The following is a 21752-nucleotide window of genomic DNA, read 5'->3' as shown; positions in this document are numbered from 1 at the left end:
TAATCACTGGCTTAAATCCATTCTTTTTTTAGCAAATTTTTTTTTTTTTTGCTTTCTAGTTTTTAAGATTTAGAAGAAAAATAAACAATAAAATAACCTAATATACGAGATTTAGTCCATGAAATAACATCTAGAGTTATATGTTCTATAGGTGGTTACAGTGTATCTGAGATAACTCTTAATGAACTAAGGAAATAAACTAATGGATTTTGGATTTTAAAAAAAAAACATGAAACAAATCTGGTTAAACTTTAATTAAACAAACCATCTTATTCTCAATTCTGCTAATCAGAGTTTAACTACATTATAGATGAGCTATGGAGATAAAACATTCCTCTTATGTGTGTTTTAGAGATAAAGGTGAGTTGTTTTAAAACATTGTTTTGTTTTATTTTTGGATGTCAGGAGATTTGAGGTTTTACATTTTCTCTTTCCATTTTGTTGGAATCTTTGTTAATTTACTATAACAGAGATGAGAGAAAGATAGGCCAGTGACTAGATTAGTCCTAATAGAAGACAGGAAATTAGAGTAGAGCCCAAGCATGCACCATGGACTTACACACAGAAACTCTCAGGCCAAATGGAGTCTGTCTGACCTTGGTGTGAATCCTACCTGATATTTTTAATGAAATATTTTCATCTAATTAGCTCTAATATAGGGGCATATCTATATAGCAAAAGTCTTAAGTATATGCCAAAAAGGAATTTAAGAAGTTTGAGTCAAACATGAAAAAAGTGTGTATATTGGTCACAGTTCAGACTGCACTTTTTAAAAATGGTATTGGAAGTAGTCAAAGCAGAACTTAGAAGTTGCTCTGCTCAGCTACCATTGCATCATTTGGCAAGAGAGATTTTGCTGAGTTTTCAGTTTGACAAGTCAGGTTGATTACCTGATGAGATGGAAGAAGTGACAAAGATTGTGAATTTTCTTCATTTTGTAGCTGTTAATCATTCATTTCTTGGTGACGAACTCTTTGGAAGATGTAATATAGAGATTTTAGTTTAGTTTAATGCAATCGAATAGCTTATTTAATAGGTTTACTGAACTATTTCTTTAGATCAAGGACTTTCTGAAATTAAAAGGTATAGAAAAACCCAAACTTATTTGAAAACCATCTGAATATACTGAAATTAAACCACAAGAGACAAAAATAGAGCATTGTTAATTTGTTCTAAGAAGTACAAATATTCAGATCCAAATAGCATTGATTGAGTAGCTGGCAGTTAAGAGTTGCTAATCCCAAATGCTAAATGATTTCCAGTCATAGTTCATGGATTTTTTGAAGAAATTTAAAGCTTTGGTAAAATGAGGTCGTACTTTCAGCAGATATTATTGTTTTTTATTTCATTTCATTTTGATTCTTGAGAAGGAATTATGCTTTAGTTTATATGGCTTCCTTTGGGATGTTCACAAGGTATAATCAAATATTTTCAAGTATTCGCCCTATGAGTATGACTTAGTTTCAGAAGGGACTAATTGAGTTGAAAATGAAGTATGTCTACCAACAAGGCATGGTATCCCTGGACTTTTGGAAAGAAGCCTGTGCAGGTCAGAACTATCCTGAAAGCTCTTTCAGTGTGGCCAAGCTCAAGAAGATGTTTGGGTTGGCTTTCGCTTAGTGAAAAGAGACTCATATATGTAACGGACCTAAGAGAGACTGATTTAATGATCGGAAGTGAAAGGGTCTCTGAAAATATATCAGAAATTCATTTCATTACATATCTATGATGTTAATGACGCCTTTAGAATTAGTAAATTACTTGCTCTGGGCTTAAAAAATCTTTTCAAATTATTCTTTGAACAACATTGAGTAAACAATTTGGTGCTGCTTAGATACAGGTAGAACACTTATATTTTGTGAATAGAATAGGCTTTTTGTCATTGTAACTATTTTTAAAATTGTATCCTGAGTATGTATGGATTTTTGACCATTATTGAAAACCTTTGGACATTGCTGGCCCTGGAAACTATTAGTGTAAATTTGACAGTATTAAAGAAGAAAGATTGGTTCTTACCATTGTTGTGAGCAGAGCACTGAAAGAAGTTTGCATTGTGTTTAAACCTGGCAAAAGTCTCAGCAAAATAATGCTGGAAAGATAAAAATAATAATACCAGGTGTTTTTGAGATTTCTGCCACATATTTGGTCCCTCTGCTTGGCTTTATATTGGTGTTAACTTGCTCATTTTACAGAAAAAAAGTGAGGCTTATAATAATAGGTAAGTAATTTACCTAAAATTGTATTACTAGTTAGAAGTGAACCATAAATTTAAGCCTGGTCTCTCTTCCTCCAAAGTCTGTTCTCTTTGCTCTGTGCTACACTACCTGGAGACTGCTTGGGTTCAAATCTTGGTTCCACTACTTACTAGTTTCGTGATTTTGGAGAAATGTCTTAACTTCCCTGTGCCATAGTGTTTCTTATTTGTAAAATAGGAATGATAATACCACTTACCTCATAGAGTTGTAGAGAAGATTAACTTAATGAATGTATATCAAGTCCTTAGGATAGTTGTTGCTGCTCCATATGTGTTAACTTTCATGGTTGTTGCTATATCTTAAAGGGTGTGCTAAAACGGATGCTTGCTTACATAATAAATAACAAATAGCAGCTATTTTAGTGCTATTTTTGATGATTATTTTAAATATTATTCACATTTAAATTGCCTTTGGCAATAAAAAGACCCTTTCCCAAAATAGCTTATGATCTACTATAAACTTTTTCTAGATGGAAGTTTTTATTTCAGGAATTTTTTTACGAAAGAGGCATGGAGAAATGCTAAGGAAAAGTACAGGAAGGAAAAGGAACAAAAAGGTTCAAGCAGCATTGTAATTATGCTAAGGGTACTATTAGAGCCTTATTGTTTATGTTGCTTTATCCTTTGGTATCATTAATCTCAAATTTATGGATACAAAACATTTTAGCTTTATGTCTTTTGAGTCTTGCAATGTTCTACACATTGCAGTTGCTCAGCAAATAATAGTTTTCCTACATGAAAGTACACTGTTCTAGTGGGACATCCATTTCCCATTTAAATGCCTTGGGAGACAAAAATTCTGTTTGCGGCTGAATCAAACTAGATCACCCCCTCTTGTTAAAAATGTATTTTTTTTTTTTTTTGCTTATAATTATTTTAAAAGATAATTTATGGCATAACTTATAAAAGTATATTAAATAAATGTTCTCTTACTTGTGTTACAGAGTTACAAGTTTTGTCAAGGAAAATTACAGTTGATTTTAGACCAGTTGGATCCAGGGCAGCCTAAAGAGGTAAGTTTAAAGGATAGTTGTCAGGTTCAGATAGATGTATGTATATGATTATAATCTGTAGCAGCCAGACTGTTTCTCTTGAAGATAGCTTTTATTATTATGACAGTTCTAAACTGATATGTCAGCTAGACTTTCCAGTCCTGAAATGAAAGGTCACAGAGTGAGGCACACTCTCCTTAGAGAATAGTTATAGTTTGTAAGAGGAAATTTTTCTTTCTAGTTTCCATTTTGAAGAGACGAAATTATGAGTAGTTGTCCCCCAAGCTATTCCTTCACTCTTGCTTTTTATGAGATATTATAGTTATTTCTTTTAAAGGAAAAAAAAAAAAGGATTCAATGTTATTTCTACTTCTGGAAAATGTGAGCAACTTTGGCAATACATTCATTTATTAGAAATAGGATTTTAAAGAAGCAATTATATTGAATTGTGCCTCCTTATATTTTAAAGTTTGTGTAACTTGTTGTTTATGAAGACTTATTTCATTTGAAAGTCAGCCTGAAAAAGAAAATATGATAGTATTTTTGAAGTACCTAGACTTTTGTATATATCTTGCCAGTTGGTCTCAATTTTTGAAATAAATTGTTTTTCTTCAGCTTCTTATTTGAAACTCAATGAATAGTTATGACTTACTCCCACTGATTTTTTTTTTTTTAAATCACGGTAATTTTTTTCCTCTCAGCATTTTGCATTATGATTTATTTTTTAGCTTCTTAGTAAATAATATATTTTAAAAGATATTAAAATAGGTCTTGGATTATATAATAGTCTTATTGTCTTTAGTTTAAATGGATTATTTGGGAATCTGTACTTGTTCAGAAACCTTTATTCTACTTTTGCAAGTAGGAAATTCTTAATGAGATTTTATCCTAAAAATTTACTGAAAAGGAGAAATTACTCAATGTTTTAAAATTCTATCCATAGTCCTCCTAATCCAAACACAAAGTTGTATTTAGGAGTTCTTTTATATGAATACACAGACATTTTAAAGTATGTCTGTATTCTGTGTTTTTTCACCTAAAACTTGACACTCTGTTTCAGCGTCTGGTTTCCTGAGATCTTAGCTCTTCTCTGACTCTTCACCATTTGAAAAATATTTTAATTACTAAGCTTAAGTTATTTGAGCTGGGAAACAACCAGAATTTGAGGAAGAAGCTAGAATCAGTGTGTTATTACTCACTAGTTGGAAAATGAGTGGGAGAGAAACTTTGCGCCATTCATGTTTGGAATAGAGCTAGTCTCTGCTTCTGTACCGTGGTTCATACCATTTTGAGTGAGTTCTGATTATATTTTGAGAAGGATGATTAAGAAGTAAGCTTTCTGTGAAAATACAGAAATTCAATTTTGCATCATGCTACTGAATGACTTTTTTCTACCTCAGTGATTAGAAGGTCAGAAAACGTAGTGTAGCAACAAAAACAAGTACAGATTATTTTGTGAGAATTGTTCATATTTTAAAATGTGAATGTTACATGAGAGGCTTCTTTTATTTTTTCAAATTATTATGATTTATTATTATTATTATTATTAAATTATATATTTTTTGATGACATTGGTTAACAGAATCCAGGAAGATTCAGATGTACGAGGGGCATCTTTTAAAATCAAAGCCCTAAAACTATAGGACTACCTATAGGGGCCTACTCAAGTGGAGAAGAAAATCTGTGGGACGAGGCCATTAGAAAACCTTGCCCTAGTGATTTAGATTCTGCCACCATCCTTTCTCCTATTACATTTAGGAGATTTTAGGTCACATGTTTAATAAACATAGGATTTTTACTTTTGCTTTGTGTAAAATAACCTATTTTTTTTTCTGTTTAGTGTTCAGTTTTAAAAATGAGTTCTCAAGAATTGTTTTATAAAAGGACATCTAATTCTCATCAATTGGCTCTTTAAAACAGTTATCTAGGCTTTGCCTTTCAATATTTGTTAAATATTTGGAGAAATGGTATTATTCTAGTGTCCAAGCATTAATAAAAATCTTTTAAAAATTATAGGTGAGGTATGAAGCCTTGCAAACTCTATGTTCGGCTCCGCCATCTGATGTACTGAATTGTGAAAATTGGACCACTCTCTGTGAAAAATTGACAGTCTCTCTTTCAGATCCTGATCCTGTATTCAGTGTAAGGAAATGCTTATAAAAATATTAACAATAATTTGTTTTTTATTATTCTAGAAATAAATGGAATATAATTTTCTTTAATATTAGGCAATTCATGAAATTTCAGTTTTAGCTTTTTGTGTGCGTACTGTTTTTTAAAGATTTTTATTAAAATATAGCTAACATACAATATTGTATTAGTTTCAGGTATATACCATAGTCATTCAACGTTTATGTACCTAAAGAGGTGATCACCATGATAAGTTCAGCATCCATTTGACACCATACAATGCTATCACAATACTATTGACATATTCCCTAAGCTGTACACCAAAGCCCCATGAGTTATTCATTTTATATCTGAAAGTTTGAACCTCTTATCTCCCTTGACCTTTTTCTCCCCCTTTTTTTGATTTTTCAATTACAGTTAACATTTGATATTATTTTATATTTGTTTTAAGTGTATAGCTTTGAGGTTAGACATTTATGTAATTTTCAAAATGATCCCCCCTGACTAGTCTAGTACCCACCTGGTACCATGCATAGTTATTACCATATTATTGACCATATTCGCTATGTTTTACTTATTCCAGAACTGTCCACATATACTCCTTAATCTCTTCACCTTTTTCTCCTTGTCCCCAAACCCCCTCCTCTCTGGCAACCATCAGCTTGCTCCCTACATCTATGAGTTCATTTGTTTCGTTTGTTTATTTTGTTCTTCAGATTCACATATAAGTGAGATTATATGATTTTTATCTTTCTCTGACTTACTTCACTTAACTTAATACCTTCCAGGTTGACTTATGTTGTCCCAAATGCTAAGATTTCATTCTTTTTTATGACTGAGTAACATTTTGTTGTATAAATGTACTGTATCTTCTTTATCTAATTCTCTGTTGATGGGCACTTAAGTTCTTTTCAAATCTTGGCTCTGGTTAAATAATGCTGCAGTGCAATTCTTACTTTTGAATTGTCAAGATTTCCTTTAAAGGAATTTAATATTTCATGATTAGATTGAAAGTATGGTCAATGTGTAATAGTCATTGCCATATAATAGTAGACTTACCTTGTGCATTTTGTTTTATCTTGGAAAGGGATATCCAAGTATTTGTGTCAATGTGTTTGAGTTCAGAAAAATATTTTAAAAGACTATATAAAGTGTTTTTGAAAGAATTTATAATATATGAAAATTTGAACTAAAATGATAATTAGAATTTATTCTAAAGGTTTCATAAGCATTTTCCTTATGCATTTAAGTGTTTAGAGATTGCTTAAATGCTTAAAAGCTAAGAGTTTAGAAGATAATTGAGGTGAATCATAATGCAAATGGAAAATTCAAGAAGACGTAAAATTATGAAGTCAGTAGAGATAAATGATTGAATGTAAAAATGATTTGCATATAACTTCTCAGGAACACTTAGTATATGATTAAAAGTAAGATTATATTAAAAATGCAGTAATTTTATGAGTAATATCTATGATGTGAATTAAAAATCCTGACTGTATCTCAGTATCATAATTAAATACAATTTAGGTCTTTTAGAGAGCTTTTTCTTCAGAATTGATATGTCAGTGAAGAAAACTTTGGCTTTATAATTTGTTCGGAATTTTTGGAGGTGTTAGTACAAGTGTTAACTATTTTTAAGTATTCAGCAAATATGTATTGAATATCTACTGTGCGCATCATTTTAGTTTAGATACTGGGAACACACTGTGAGCAAGACAGATATGTGCCTTCATAGAACTTACATTCTAGTAGAGGAGACAGTAAACGGTTATAAAAATATCTCAATACATTTGTCTGTTTAAATATTATACAGTTTCATTAATGAAGATATAATTATCTAGTAAACAGAAGTGGTTTAGAAACAGAGGTGGTTTGTTATTTATAAGGTGTAAAAAAGGTGTTTAATTATCCAATTACTGAATGCAGTTCAACTTTACTATCACCAGAGGGTGATGCAGACTTCTGCTTAAAAAACAAAAAACAAAAAACAAAACCTCAACAATCCAAGAATTTCAAAGGGTAACCTTTAACATTTCAGGGCTCTCTAACAGGAAATGCAATTGTAAATTTCCCTGTAATTTAAAAAAAATTTTATTTAACAAGGACAGAATAGTGGTCAGATAGGTTTCCTTTAATTATTTAAAAAAAATTATATGACAACTTTATAAACATTGTAAAGATCCTAATGGGTCAATATACATGGCTTTAGCCATTATAGATTATCATGTACCAAGAATCAGTGTCAATAATAAGTTAATAATATTGGAAGAAATTGTTATAGAGAGGAAATGGTAATAGAATCAATTCTTTTTATTTTGAATAAATGCTTAATCGAAATTCTTTTTGAATTTGATTATGTTTCTTCATTTCCTACTCTAAAGGACTCCTAGCGTGTAACTGACTGAAGCCTAAGTGTTTGAAAAGTGTGACAAATACTGATCAATTGTTGCAACTCTAAAAATAGACTTCCCAAAGTTATTTAATATCCTTTGTTCAGTAGGAATCTCTTGGAGTTAGGAAATATTTTTAGTCAACTTTTTGTAAGCATATTACCCTAATAGTTCATTTAGGAAAGATTATTAGTTTTTTTTGTTTTTTTTTTTTCCTACAGTAGAACATTTGAGGTGATTTTATGTTTTTATTTAGTGAGAAGTTGAATTTCACTATTAGGATTAATCTCTTCACGATAATTAAAATAATTAAATGACAATAATAGCTATCATTTCGAAGTACCTATTAGAGCTGGTTACTATTCTAACTGCATTTATCTCATTTAATTCATTTATCTTGTGATAGTTTCTACTTTAAATTTTAATACTGTTAAGTTCTGAAAATATATTATTATTATTTTATACTTTTTCTTGGGAATAGGCAAAATTATTAGTCTTACATGTCAAATTATTGAGACTACTTATGTAAGCAATCAAAAAAAGTTGGATTATGAAAGGCGTGTTTTTTATATATATATATGTGTATATATATATATATTTTTACATTTAGTAATCCTGCTCTGTTTACTTGTTTGACATCTTTGCATTGTACCTTTCATCTATCAAACCTTACCCCATGTTTGTATCTACTATAACTAGATTTTACAACAATGTACTGCTGTCTTAGATTTACTATTGGTTTTAGTTTTACTTTTTGCTGAAAAAATCAGAGCATGCCCTTTTTTTATAGGTGCACTCCTATACATGTTTCCGATTTATTTTCTGAGTTTTTTAATATGTCAAAAATGATTCATCTTATTCTATTTTTGTAAGAATTTTGGATGTAAATCTTTCTTTTTATTTTCATAGGATCGGATTTTAAAATTCTATGCACAGACATTTACACTTTCACCGTTACATATGACCAAGGAAATTTATACAAGCTTAGGTATGTTTATTAAATATTTAAAAAAAATTTTTTTCTTTTATTTGTACTTAAGAAAAATGAATATGATTTCACTTTTTTTCAGAAAGCCCTGTAATTAATGGTATAATAGTCACTTTTAAAATCTTTTCTTTTTCAGCTAAATATTTGGAGTTATACTTTGTTTCTAGAGAAAATCATATCCCTACCGTTTCAACAGGTATAGATATAACTAACCCTAATGTGACCCGCTTACTTAAAAAGGTATTCTTTTGTTAGAATATGCTTTTATTTTTATTTAAATAGTTCTATATTTTAGAATTCTAATTTTTTGAGAACTGTCATATACTGCTTTGTAGATTCGCCTTCTAAATGAATATCAGAAAGAGGCTCCATCTTTCTGGATTCGTCACTCTGAGAAGTAAGTCCCTTAATTTATGCAAACATGAAAATGTAGGAGTGTTATCGTCCCAAGAGAAAGAGTAAGAGAGTGTCTTAATGGATTTATGTGATAGGGAAGGGATTAATAATGTCTGTTGTTTAGCTTTTTATATTTTGTACGTAGCTTTGTGAATGGCTCTATGCAAGTGCCATTTTATACCATTTGTTAATCACCATACAGTAAAAAGAGAGGTGTTGTAGCTTCTGGTTCTTTTATTACTGGTCTCTGCTACTTTGGTCAAGATTTTAAGTGTTCTTCAAACTTTTTCCTTTTAGTTCTAAAATTTTTAATAAGGTTGTAAGAGCAACTGTGAGTTTAAAAAGGAAAATTAAATTTGAATAGCTAGCATTGAAGCAGAAAGAATATAAGTTTATAAAGCAGAAAAAAAAAAATTGAGTGTGAATACCAGCTCTGCCGTTTACTGAAATGTAAAAACAGAAAGTTGTTTCAAAGATTTCTTAACAATTTATCATTCAATAAATATAAAGCGTATCACCAGTTCTATATATGTAATAGCATTTGTTTTTTTCTAAAATCACTTCTTTCCTAAACTTTAAGGTATATGGAAGAAATCGTGGAGAGTACTTTGTCCTTATTATCTGTTAGACATGATCAAAGCCATCTTGTCTCACAAAAGATTTTGGATCCAGTCTACTTTCTTGCGTTAGTTGATACCAAGGCTGTGTGGTTCAAAAAGTGGATGGTAAGGATAAATGAAATATGTTTTTATACCTTTCAGTTCATAGCTATATTTCAAACAATAGCTAATGTTTGTTTATTGTGTTCTAAGAGTTATAATCACTTTTAAATGTGTTAACTCATTAATTTTTATAACAATCTATGAGATAGGTGGTATTATTACCTCATTTTACAGATGTAGCAACTGAGGCATAGAGAAGTTAAATGACCTTCTCATGATTGTTTATCTAGTAAGTGACAGAGCCAGAATATGATTTTAAGTGGTAATTCATTTGAGCCTATTATGTTGAATGACTCATTCAAAATCTCATTGTCTTTACTTTAAAAACTTCAAATTTTTTAAGCAGGTAAGGTGGAATGTGAAAGTTCAGTGCTCATTTTTCTCTGGTTTAAGTGATATGTCTGAAGAATTTTGCCTCTTCCTGACCTGCAGTTTGGGAAATGTGTTTAATGTCTAAATGCTGGTAATTTCCTATGGAGCTCACCACTGTCTTGGAACTGAAATTCATATTAACAGTAAAGAGATCCTTGTAGTGTTATCTTCCTCCTCCGATGTTAATTAGAGTGGTCTGTATCTGATGATAGTAGCAGTAGTGTTGCTTATGTTCTCACCTCTTTGTCCCTTTCACCCTGTCTGCCGGACATTACATGTTTGTTGCAATGGGGAAAGGAGGAGGCGGGCCCATGACTTGCCATGCAGAACAGCAACACACTCATTTATTGCTTAGCAGAATTGGACATTATCTAGCTGATGGACTTTTTTCCCCCTCTTGTGTTATCTGAACTGTATAATAATATCCAATTAACCAAAACAGTGTTCTGTCCAATGTTTAGCCTTTACTTGCCCTAAATAGTATGTGCTGATAAATGTTTGCTCAGTTTAATGAATTTAATCTGAACTCTTTGTTTCTTACATCTGAGTCTGACTTTTTTCTTGTTTCTTTTTTTATTATAAAATTACATTATTATAGGAAACATGCAAAATATATAAAAGCACATAAAAGTTTTCTACAACACAAGGATAATAAATAATAAGATTTTGACATATGTAGTAATATTTATTATATATACTTTTATATTTATCTCTTTAGGTCTTTTTTTAACAAAAACCATATTCGACTATTTATAATTAACTTTTTCACTTAACATTTTTATTGTAGTGCTTGATTCATAAGAAAATGAGACAGATCATAGGAAAACTAACAGAAAATTAGTAAAAATTAGCTCCCCAAGCGTGTTTAAGTATTGATAAAAATCCATCAAATTCTCTTACACCCTCTAGAGCAGAAGTTGGAAAACGTCTTTTGTAAAACGGACAATAAATATTTTTGCCTCTATAGGCTATACTCTTTTCTGTTGCAACTACACAACTCTGCTGCGGCCCCAAACATCCAAAGATAATATATAAAGAATGGGTATGACTGTTCCAATAAAGCTTTACCAAATCAGATGGCAGCTGAATTTGGGCTGAGAGCTATGGTTTGGTGACTGGTGTAAGGGACGCACTATGAGGATTCTTTTTCAAAACATGGCCATTGGTTTAATTGTAGGTTAACATATGTCTCTTGCTAAAGCTGTAAAACAATTAATAGTTTTGAAAACATTTTAAGCTATGAGGGTTAAAACACAGATGGTTTTGATTAACCCTCAATTAACTAAAACCCCATTTAATTAAACCCAATTTCCCAGAATTCTAACAGTTTTTACTGAATATTCTGTTTAATAATTTTATTCTCAAGTAAAATGAAGAAACTATATTGAACACTAATGATATCTAATATAATTTAGTTAAATAATATTTAGGTATATTTTACCTTTTCTTTGTATCATGCATAAAAAGCATATTTAGCTCTAAGGAGAGAAAGTTGTTTTTGGTGCTTCGAATCATTTTAAAAATATGATTGGCATAGCATCATTAAGATATTGTCCCTTTAGAGCATTTCAACCTTGCCAAATTTGTGCATATGTAGACAATACAATATCCTCCACAGTATGAGATTTGTGTTTTCCATTCTCCATCTCCACTTTTTTATCTTTCCTTTAGGCTCTATCCTACACTGGTAGTCAGATCTGTTTTTTGGTGGTGATTTTAAAATAGCTTAATATGGAGATTGGTCACAATTGAGGGATAGAATGTTTTTCTATTCATCTTGTCACTAAATCCACAGTTTATTGATATGATTTGGATTCTTGTGATTGCTATGCTCGTCATTCATTGTACGTAGAAAACCTGTTCTGATTACAATAATTTAAAAACTAAGTTATTGTATAATTTATGATGTTATTGGAAATGATGCAGGGAACAGATTTTGAATGGCATGCTTGACTATTAAATACCCCTTTTTCTTGAATTTTAGCATGCATATTATAGCAGAACTGTAGTATTAAGACTTCTTGAAAAGAAATATAAATCTCTGGTAAGTCTATATTTCTATTCTGTTCTCATGTTGAGAAATAATATCATGAAAAGATATATGATGTAATAACTTGAATATATAGAATTGAGTGATAATATTGTATAACGAAGTGATCCCCTTTCATGTGATTTTTAGGCTACCATTCTGTGAAACATAAAATAATAAAAGTAGAGACTTAAAATACAATCAGGATAACAGTAAGGAAATAGATAATTGCTTAGTAAATTGGGCTTTTAAGAAGCTAGTTTGAGAAATAAACCATATTTTTAAATATTTTCATGTAATTGACTTCAGATCAGGTATTCAAAAGGGAGTGAGCACTATAAAATATTCTCATGCTTTTGACTAAAAGTTGCTTGAATAAACTCAGAATGATAAATGCTTTTGCATTTGAAAAAATTGATTCAATTTACACCAAATGTAAACTAATACTATAAAATATATCAGCAAAATTTTTTTTACATTTATTGCTGTTAGTAGAACAATATGTAAGGGCAGTGAAAAAAATTGAAAAGAAATCAGCAAGTCAAAAAATTGTGACAAACATGAAATGAAATTTATTAAAATATTTTAAAAAGTATGCTGATATGACTTTGAGATGATGAATACAGTTTATGTAGTTAGATAGAATCTTGAGTTTAGAAGTCAGGTGAAGGAAAAGATTCCCGGAATTGTGAATTTTGGGGTGAATTCAGTAGAGCATAAAATGAAAGAAAGAGAACAATAATTGCTTTGTGTTTGAGAATCAAAAGAATTGTGCTTCAGAAACAAGAAGAGTGGGATATTGAATAAAAGAAATTGAATTTATTTGTAGAGGTAATAGGTGCTTAAAAATCTTCAAACTGAATTGAAATAAAGTCTTTCCACATCTCATTTCGCTCTCATTCCCAGTTTAAGTGAAAATTGTTATTGCCATATGAGCATAGACTGATCTTGTTAGAATAGAGAAAGGAGAAAAAACAAAGAACAACATGATTTTTTCCCTCATGGTTTGGCATACGAATAAGTCACTGTTGGTATTATAGAGGCCCTGGTGGAAGTATTTCAAATATGTTTTTTATAGATTAACTCTTTTTCTTTTTAATTTTATTTTATTATTAATTTCAAGTATACGGTACATTGGTTAGACATTTATATAGTTTATAAAATGATCCTTCTGATTACTTTCTCTCTTCTGGCTCTCCACCTAGCCAATATATTAATGCTGACTGCATTCCCTATACTGTGCTCCCCATCCCCATGACCATCTATCAACTACTAATTTGTACGTCTTTAACTCTTCACACGTTCTTCCTAGCCCTCCATCTATCTCCCCTCTGACCATCCCCAGATTTTTCTCTATATTTATGAGTCTGTTTTTGATTAGTTTCTTCTTTTTTGTTCCTTAAATACCGCATATAAATGAAATCATATGGTATTTATCTTTCTCTGTCTCACTTATTTTACTCAGCATAATAACCTCTAGTTCCATCCATGTCGTTGTGAATGGTAGGATTTCATTTTTTTAATGTCTGAGTAATATTCCATTGTATATATGAACCACAACTTCTTTATCCAGTTGTCTGTTGATGGGCACTTAGGTTACTTCCATATCTTGGCTTTTGTAAATAGTGCTGCCATGGACATAGAGATATATAGATCTTTATGACTTATGGTTTTGGTTTGCTTTGGATAAATACCCAGAAGTGCAATTACTAGGTCAAAGGTATATCCATTTTTAATTTTTCGAGAAACCTCCAGACTGTTTTCCACAGTGACTGTACCAATTTGCAAACTCACCAACAGTGAATGAGGTTTCCTTTATCTCCACATCTTCACCAACACTCGTTCTTTGATTTATTGATGATAGTCATTCTGACAGGTAGAAGGTGATATCTCATTGTGGTTTTAATTTGCATTTCTCTGATGATTAGAGTTCTTGAGTATCTTTTCATGTGTCTGTTGGCCATCTGTATTTCCTCTTTGGAGAATTATCTGTTCAGGTCTTCTGCCCATTTTTAATTAGATTGTTTGTTTTTTTGCTGAGTTGTAGGAGTTCTTTATATATTTTGGATGTTAACCTCTCTTATCGGATGTATCATAAGCGAATATCTTCTCCCATTCAGTTTATGTATATGTGCTGTCAATTTTTAAAAGAGATACCTGAGGGAGTTCAGAGCTTTATTTCCATAGTATTGCAAAGTCATGAACTAATTGAAAAACATTTTGGCTATCAGCAAAAATGCTTAACTTGAATCTTTTCCCAATCTATCCTTAAGGGAATGGCTTTTGAAATGGCTTTATGAAGTGTATTTCCTATTTTTCTTGCCCTCTCAAAGTCATTTAAAAAAATATTGACGGCTAGGGCAGTTAAATTCTCCCTTGGTTTTTCCTACCATAGTATTTTTTCTACCATGTTTTTTTTTTTTTTCCTATTATAATGTATTTTTAACACCTTCTTCCCATCTTATTGATATATATCGATAGTGCAAGAAAATAAGTATCACATTAAATCCTGAATTTTATGGCAAGTTTCTATCTATCTTCCTGAGGTTTAGTTAGGAAAATAATTCTTTATACCCTCAACTTGATTCCTTAGACATGTGTTCAAATTTAGTGATCTGTTTTCTGCCCCTCCAGTTTAAAGAGGATAGATAGTATGTGATTGTTTCTCTGAGATCATATTTTTTCCTGTGGTTATTACCTTTCTCAATAAGGTGATACATTTAAGAAGCAAGGGGAAGGAATAAAAGGAACAGCTGGGTGTAAGTGGGTTGTGAAGATGAAGCTAAGTAGAGATGGGTGCAAGGAAGATGGATGTCTGAAGGTTTAAATGGAAGTTAACTTCCCTTCAATGGAGATAATTTTGGAGATAGTGTTTTGAGTTTTCAGTTAAAGAAGCTAAAGTTAATCTTTGCTCTTTTGTCTCTTAATTCTTTAGAGCTTCTCTTAAGTGTATTTATTTTGTTCATGTCAAAAGTCCTCCCTAATGACAATTGTTATTCTAAGTAATTTTTTGTTGTTCCTTTTTACCAAGATATGTTTAAGAATTAGGATTGTAAAAGTAAATTTATCTAGAAAGTAGTTCAACCAGGAGAAAGTTGCTTTGACTTAGAGAAACTCATAACAAACATGAAATATCATTACACTTTGGGGCAAAATTGTGTGCTTTTGAATGGTATTTTAGGTACTGACCAGGCAGAAACTAAGAAGTGACTATATGATAAGTGACAGAATAGTCATTGGCTCCCCTCTTTCACTAATCGACAAGTCAGGGACTTGTCCTTATGAAATTTTTGTAGGAGTCCCAATGCAATTTGACTAGTTGCCTTTGTATGAATCTATTGCTGGTAGCTGGAAGTCGCAGGGCTGGTGGAATTGATTGATTAGATTGGACTATGCCTCCTTCTGTTACCTATAGAACACTTCTTTATGTATTCAGTAGATACAAAATAAATTAGAATAAAACAAGAGTTAAGACTCTACGAAGAGCACAGCAAAACAATTGCAGAAGAATGAGGTTAATAGCAAAAATATTTACCAAATAAATAGTGCTTCTCCAAAACAAAAAGCTATTTGTACAAATCTGCACAAATTTTATTACAAATCATGGGATAACAATAAATTTAACAATGAAAGCTCAATGGAGCAAATTGGAGCTCAGATTGTTGTTAACACAAACTTACGTGGTGGCAGATCTGAAGTACTGTCAGAGTTGGGACTCAAGGGGACTCAGTGAACAACACTCTTCTTTGTCTGAAGATCCCACTGAATGCTTAGTCAAGTCAGCGTCCTCAAGATAATCTTAATGGAAGATCCAGAATTGTCAAGGATTAAGACCACTATTCAATATCTGAAACAGTACATAAAGCTGAAGTTAGTGCTTAAGTTAGGCAAAGCAGATTATTAACCTTATAGGTTTGGGGAACTCCTATAAGGGGTTTGGTGGGCTTTTAGAAGGGAGAGTTCAGCCAATTCTAAAAGAATGGCAGCTCAAGTAAGACTGTTGCTGTCTAACTGGATTTTACAAATATGTTTCCTGGAGTGTGTCTTTTGTTGTTGGCTGATTTTCAGAAGGAAGGGGTTTAACACTGACTGCTTGGCTTTCAGAAGTATATTCATTGAGATCTATTGACATACATTGATTTACAAAATTTTAAACTTGTTCTGCTGGATACTCGTTACTATGGTTATATAGGTTTATTGTTGATTTATTAAGTACATTAAAATCAGGTTTTGGTGTTTGTTATCGTCTATAGAACAAATTGTTCTTTTCTGAGGATTGTGGGGAATTTTTAATTCTTAACGAGTAGGTGTTATCCTGGAAAAGAAAAGGAGTCTGCTTAAGGTAGTGGTAGGAAAATATTTCAGGGCAATGGAATAGCAGGTTTAGAGATTGGAAAACACATATTTTATATGACTGGATATAGATTGCTAAGAGAAACGTGAATTAGTTTTAGGGACATTTTGTGAAAAACAGTTCTCTAAAGCTAATATTAAATGGATAAAGGATTTTGAAATTTTTTTGGATGCTTAAAATTGCATATGTGTTAGTTTACTTTAGTTTGTTTAATTCATGCATGGGACATGGCATAATTCCATAAAAATAAAAAAGACCTATTTAAAGGAAATCTTCAACCTCTTCCGGTTTGCAAATGATGGTGTTAAGTTGGTTGTAAATGTTAATTTTGAGTGTATTTCAAATCTACTAGTGTGTATTGATTGATGAGACTTTCAGTGACTTTGCTTTTGGTGAATTGGTCCTTTGTGTGTTGAACTGGCTTTCGGTGACTGATATTTACATAGGTAGGTTTATTTCTGTGTGTGTGTGTGTGTGTGTGTGTGTGTGTGATGTGTGTGGCTAGGGAGGGGGACATTTGGAGGATAAGAGGAATAAGACTGCCAGATCATGAAGTGTTTTCCTATAATGTCAAATTTAGGAGATTGGCTTTTATTCTGGAAGTATGGTGAGCCACTGATAGGGTTTTAAGTACTGATGTAACATCATTTTAAGGCTTTGGAATATTTGGAAAATAGCTTCAAGGTGCTAGGTGGAGATAGAACAGAAGTGTTGAAGCAAAAAGATTAAGAGGCTTTGCAGTAATTCCAGCAAAAGGTGATGGAAATGTGAATAAAGGCTCTTGACAGTGTGAAATGGGATTAATAGATGGATTCAGGAGTACCATATTTATAATGTAGGATTTAGAGGACTTGGCTTCTTGAATGAGGGTGGATGAGAACTTAATTGAGTGACTAATGTCATTCATTGAGATAAGTAACACAGTAGAAGAAAAATAGGAGAGTTGGAAAAGGTAATGACTTTAGATTTGGTGGATTTGGTCATATCTAGTTTGAGAATCATTTTTAGGAGGCAATTTCATATTATTGATTGATTTGAATATCTAAAGTAATTGATTTAGAGAAAACATATAGATATGGGGGAGTCCCCAAGTCCACCCCCAGATTTGATGATTTTCTGGGAGGATTCATAGGACTCAACATATAGTCATAATTCCAGCTATGATTGATAATAGAAAAAGGATACAAAACAAAATTAGCATAGGGAAACGGCACATTTGGTGAAGTCTGGACGATACCAAGCATAAGCTTCTAAGTCTTTTCTCCGGGTAGACTCCACTTAATTTCTTCAGCATCAAATTGTGACAGACACGCTCATGTGAAGCATTGTCTACCAGGTAAGCTTATTAAAGACTCTGCCCATTTTTTAAAATTGGGGGTTGATCAGGTAGGTACCCTCTGCCACCACATACTGGATTCCAGACTCCCAAAAGGAAAGAAGGTGTTCAGTGTAAACCACATTGTTTGTACAAACAGTTTGGCTACAGTGTACCCCTCTTACCTGTTCTTGGAATGGTAGGAACAATCCTGAAATAAAAGTCAAGCAGGGTATAACCTTGTATGCAGTGCAAGTCTTTCTAATTATAGATATCTTGCCATGTTATAAACTTGTTATGAACTTGAGCCACAGTCATGAACTGACTTTTATCCACATATGTCCTTCATCTTTTTCTCATTAAAAGCTTAATTCTTTCTTGAAGTTAGGTCCCAGCTGCTCCTGCCTCTTAGACTCTTTTCTAACAACTATCTTTTCTCTCCTTTATAGTCAAACTCTTCATTTCTACTGGCTTCTCCCATAACATTTAAACATGACCATATCCTTCCAACCTGAAAAAGGATTCAGTCTTAACTCCAAGATCCCCTATATCAGCTGTTGTTTGTCTCTCTCTCTCTCTCTCTTTTTTCTGCACAGCCAGCCTTCCTGAAAATGAAAATTATGCTAGGCTGCCCCTACTTTTTTAGTTCTCATTCCTTTTTAATTATAGTCTGATTTTATTCTCAAAACACCTCTTAAACTGATCTTTTCAAGATCAACAACAACTTCCTTATTACCAAACCTAACAATTGTCACTACTTATCTCACTAGTGGCTTCTTTTGATTTGAGAATTAGAATGAGAGGGCATTTACCACAAGTAGGTAGATGCAGAAGAAAGGAGAGACTATTTGAAATCTCTGCTTGTAAGTTTACGACATGAAGATGTGGTACATACATACAGTGAAATATTGCTTAGCCATAAGAAAAGATGAAATACTGCCATTTGCAACAATATGGATGGATTTTGAGATTATCATGCTAAGTGAAATAAGTCAGACAGAAAAAGTTGAGAACTATATGATTTCACTCATATGTGGGATATAAAACTGAAAGCAACAAATGAACAAGACAGAGACTCATGGACATGGACAACAGTTTAGTTGTTACCAGAGGGAAAAGGGGAGGGGAGGAGGTAGATAAGGGTAAAAGGGGTTAAATATATGGCGATGGAAGGAAATTTAACTTTGGATGGTGAATATACAATGAAATATATATATATATATGATATATTATTGAACTGTACACTTGAAACATATTATTTTATTAACCAATGTCACCTCAATAAATTTAATTTAAAAAAAATCTTTGCTTGTAGAAATTGGAAGAGGTAGGATAGAGACTCATAGGAGAGTCACTGGGTATAGTGAAGGTTGGAGATCGTTTTTTTATTGTGACAGTTCTTTAAATTATGAGATTATTCTTTATCATTTTTTAGTAATTCTAGTATCTGAAATAGAAATGAAGGCTTGATCTAGTTTGTATTTTGCTGACTAGTTAGAAAGAAAAGACTTTAAGGCAAGAGAAATGATATTGGCAAGTTTTAAAAGTCATGGCCACAGAATTTTTGCATCTTTCACTATTAAATGTGAAGTATGTATTTATTTTTGTCCATTGACACGAACATTATAACAGTATTTAATTGTCAACTATAAATACTTTCAGTTTTTCCTAGAATATGTCATAGTTAAAATGTAATTGGGGAGACTGAGCTTCAGTGGCCTGGAAAGATACTATTCTAAATATTCTAAATATTTTTCCTAAATATCTTTCCAGTGTAGTTTTATAGCCTTGAGTAATTTTTAATATTTGGACTTGTAGGCTGCAAAGTTCTATAATAAGTTATTTTATTAGGTAACTACAGCAGTTCAGCAGTGTGTTCAGTACTTTGAATTATGTGAGACCATGAAAGCTGATGAGATTTGGGGACATTCAAAGCATTTTGGTAAGTATAGTTTTCTCTGTTATATACTTTATTTTATTATACTTTATTATACTTTATTTTATATTAATAAAAATAATTTAGTAATAACTTTTATATTTTAATAGTTGTTAGTAAAATGGTAAATTAGATCACTTTGCCGATGTAAAATATTTTTACAAATTTAAAAGATATGCCATAATAATAGCTTTTTATAACAATAAATGTGTCATCATAGTGATTCTTACTAAATGTAATTAATTCTTCAGTTCATCCTAGAATATATACTCTGGTGCGTTACACTGCAATAATATGTGCTCATTTTTTTCTTCTAATATATTCGTCATTTAATCATCATTTATAAATTTTAATGGAGGAAAATATCTTCAAAATATTATTTTATTATTGGACAACCCACCCCTCTCTGTGTTTCTTCTCTATTTATCCTTAGTTTGAGCTAAAAATAGCCTAGATATTTCCTAATCTGGCCCTAATTGCTCTATTCACTCTTATCTCTAGTTATAGATGAAAATGAATCTTACAGTCAAGATTCTTCTGTATACCATTGCCTGTACACTTTTGTCATTCCTACTCCTACTGCTCTGATCTATAACCCCCTATGCTAATATGTATGTTACTTATTGTGAAAAAGAAAAAGCAAATTATTTTAAATTTCAAGAAGAGTTTTCTGCCTATTCTGAATTTTTATTGTTCTTTACTTACATCTCACAACTGGTCAGATTAATTGGGTATTTATAATTCTGTTATTTTATGTAGCTTCTCTAAGCAAAGAGTAAGTTCTCTGAGAATATTTTATTTATTTCTGGGTAATTTTTTTTATCTAACTCAAGTAATAAAAATGATTAAAGGCCAATAATTAATAGATTTTGAAAGCTAGTATTTTGTAGTAGAGGAGAAAGTGCAGAAGCCAGAATTTATCCTTTGAAAGGGAGAAAAAGATTGAAAGGAAAAGGATAGGTAAGTTTATGTAAACTTATTTATAAATTTTAGGTTTTTCTCATTTCTTGATATTAGAATGGTTTTATCTTGCTTTTTGTTCGTTTGTTTCCTTCCCTATCACTTCACAAGCCCTTCATGGCTTTTCTTTTTCCCATTCTCCTCAGGGCGCTTCACTGGCATTTTTCTAATTCTTTCAAAAGTATTGCTCATTTTTCTTTCAAAGTTTTCTGCCTGCAGTTTTCTGGCTTTACATCAGTTCAGTCTTCCATCTTCTCTGGTCCTCAGGAAATTAAGCAGAGAGGGTTTGTGACATAAATCAATAGTTTACATACATGTTTTTCTAATCTCAGCTATTCTCTCTTTGTGTTGTTTTGGGATCCTCTTAGATTTTCTTTCTGCAGTGTCCCATAATAGCTATTGCAAGCCTTCACCGGTTTTATAAAGCCCCCTACCTTCCCCTTGCCCACTTTTCTCTCAAGAAGAGACCTTGCTTCCTACTTCATTAAGAAAAATAGAATTTTTCAGATATGAATTCTTCAAATGTCCTGCTTCTATGCATACAAATGCATGTTTATATACCATTTTTAATATCTCCTTTGGTCCTTCTGTTCCAAATTGATCTCCATGTTCTGGATTTTGTTTCCATCTGGTATTCTTTGTGTTTTTGTTTTTGTTTTTTTAGAACCAGGACAGTGCTTCACTTGCTACTATGTCTCCTTTTCTATTGTTGTCTCCCCCTGCATCCTCTAAACCTACTTATATATCTTAGATATACACGATTGAGCAAGTTCACATGTACTTTACCTCTCTGCTTCCCTTTAGAGAAAATTCTTCTAGGTGTTCTGTATATGCTCGGGCCCCATTTTTTTTTTTTTTTTATTATCTCTTATTCACTTTTCAACTGAAAAATGTGACTTCTGTTTCTACCACTC

The 21752-nt window shown here is 31.7% G+C and overlaps 1 protein-coding gene across 6 annotated transcripts in view; it reads left to right on the top strand.

The window, feature by feature from the left end:
* The window catches only part of TBC1D32 (TBC1 domain family member 32), a 189301-nt gene that overhangs the window by 53667 nt on the left and 113882 nt on the right, over window positions 1–21752 (top strand). For all 6 annotated transcript variants that reach the window (XM_016153837.2, XM_016153846.2, XM_016153852.2 and 3 more), the window contains 8 exons: window positions 3199–3267; window positions 5263–5388; window positions 8676–8754; window positions 8891–8994; window positions 9090–9151; window positions 9731–9875; window positions 12229–12288; window positions 19794–19884. In XM_016153837.2, coding sequence (XP_016009323.2) covers window positions 3199–3267; window positions 5263–5388; window positions 8676–8754; window positions 8891–8994; window positions 9090–9151; window positions 9731–9875; window positions 12229–12288; window positions 19794–19884 — 736 coding nt within the window. The remainder of the gene's footprint in view (window positions 1–3198; window positions 3268–5262; window positions 5389–8675; window positions 8755–8890; window positions 8995–9089; window positions 9152–9730; window positions 9876–12228; window positions 12289–19793; window positions 19885–21752) is intronic.

This window comes from Rousettus aegyptiacus, unplaced genomic scaffold (genome assembly GCF_014176215.1).
Source record: "Rousettus aegyptiacus isolate mRouAeg1 unplaced genomic scaffold, mRouAeg1.p scaffold_m13_p_1, whole genome shotgun sequence".
Lineage (NCBI taxonomy): Eukaryota > Metazoa > Chordata > Mammalia > Chiroptera > Pteropodidae > Rousettus > Rousettus aegyptiacus.
The sequence above is the reverse complement of the archived record's forward strand: the minus strand, read 5'-3'. Positions and strand labels throughout refer to the sequence as shown.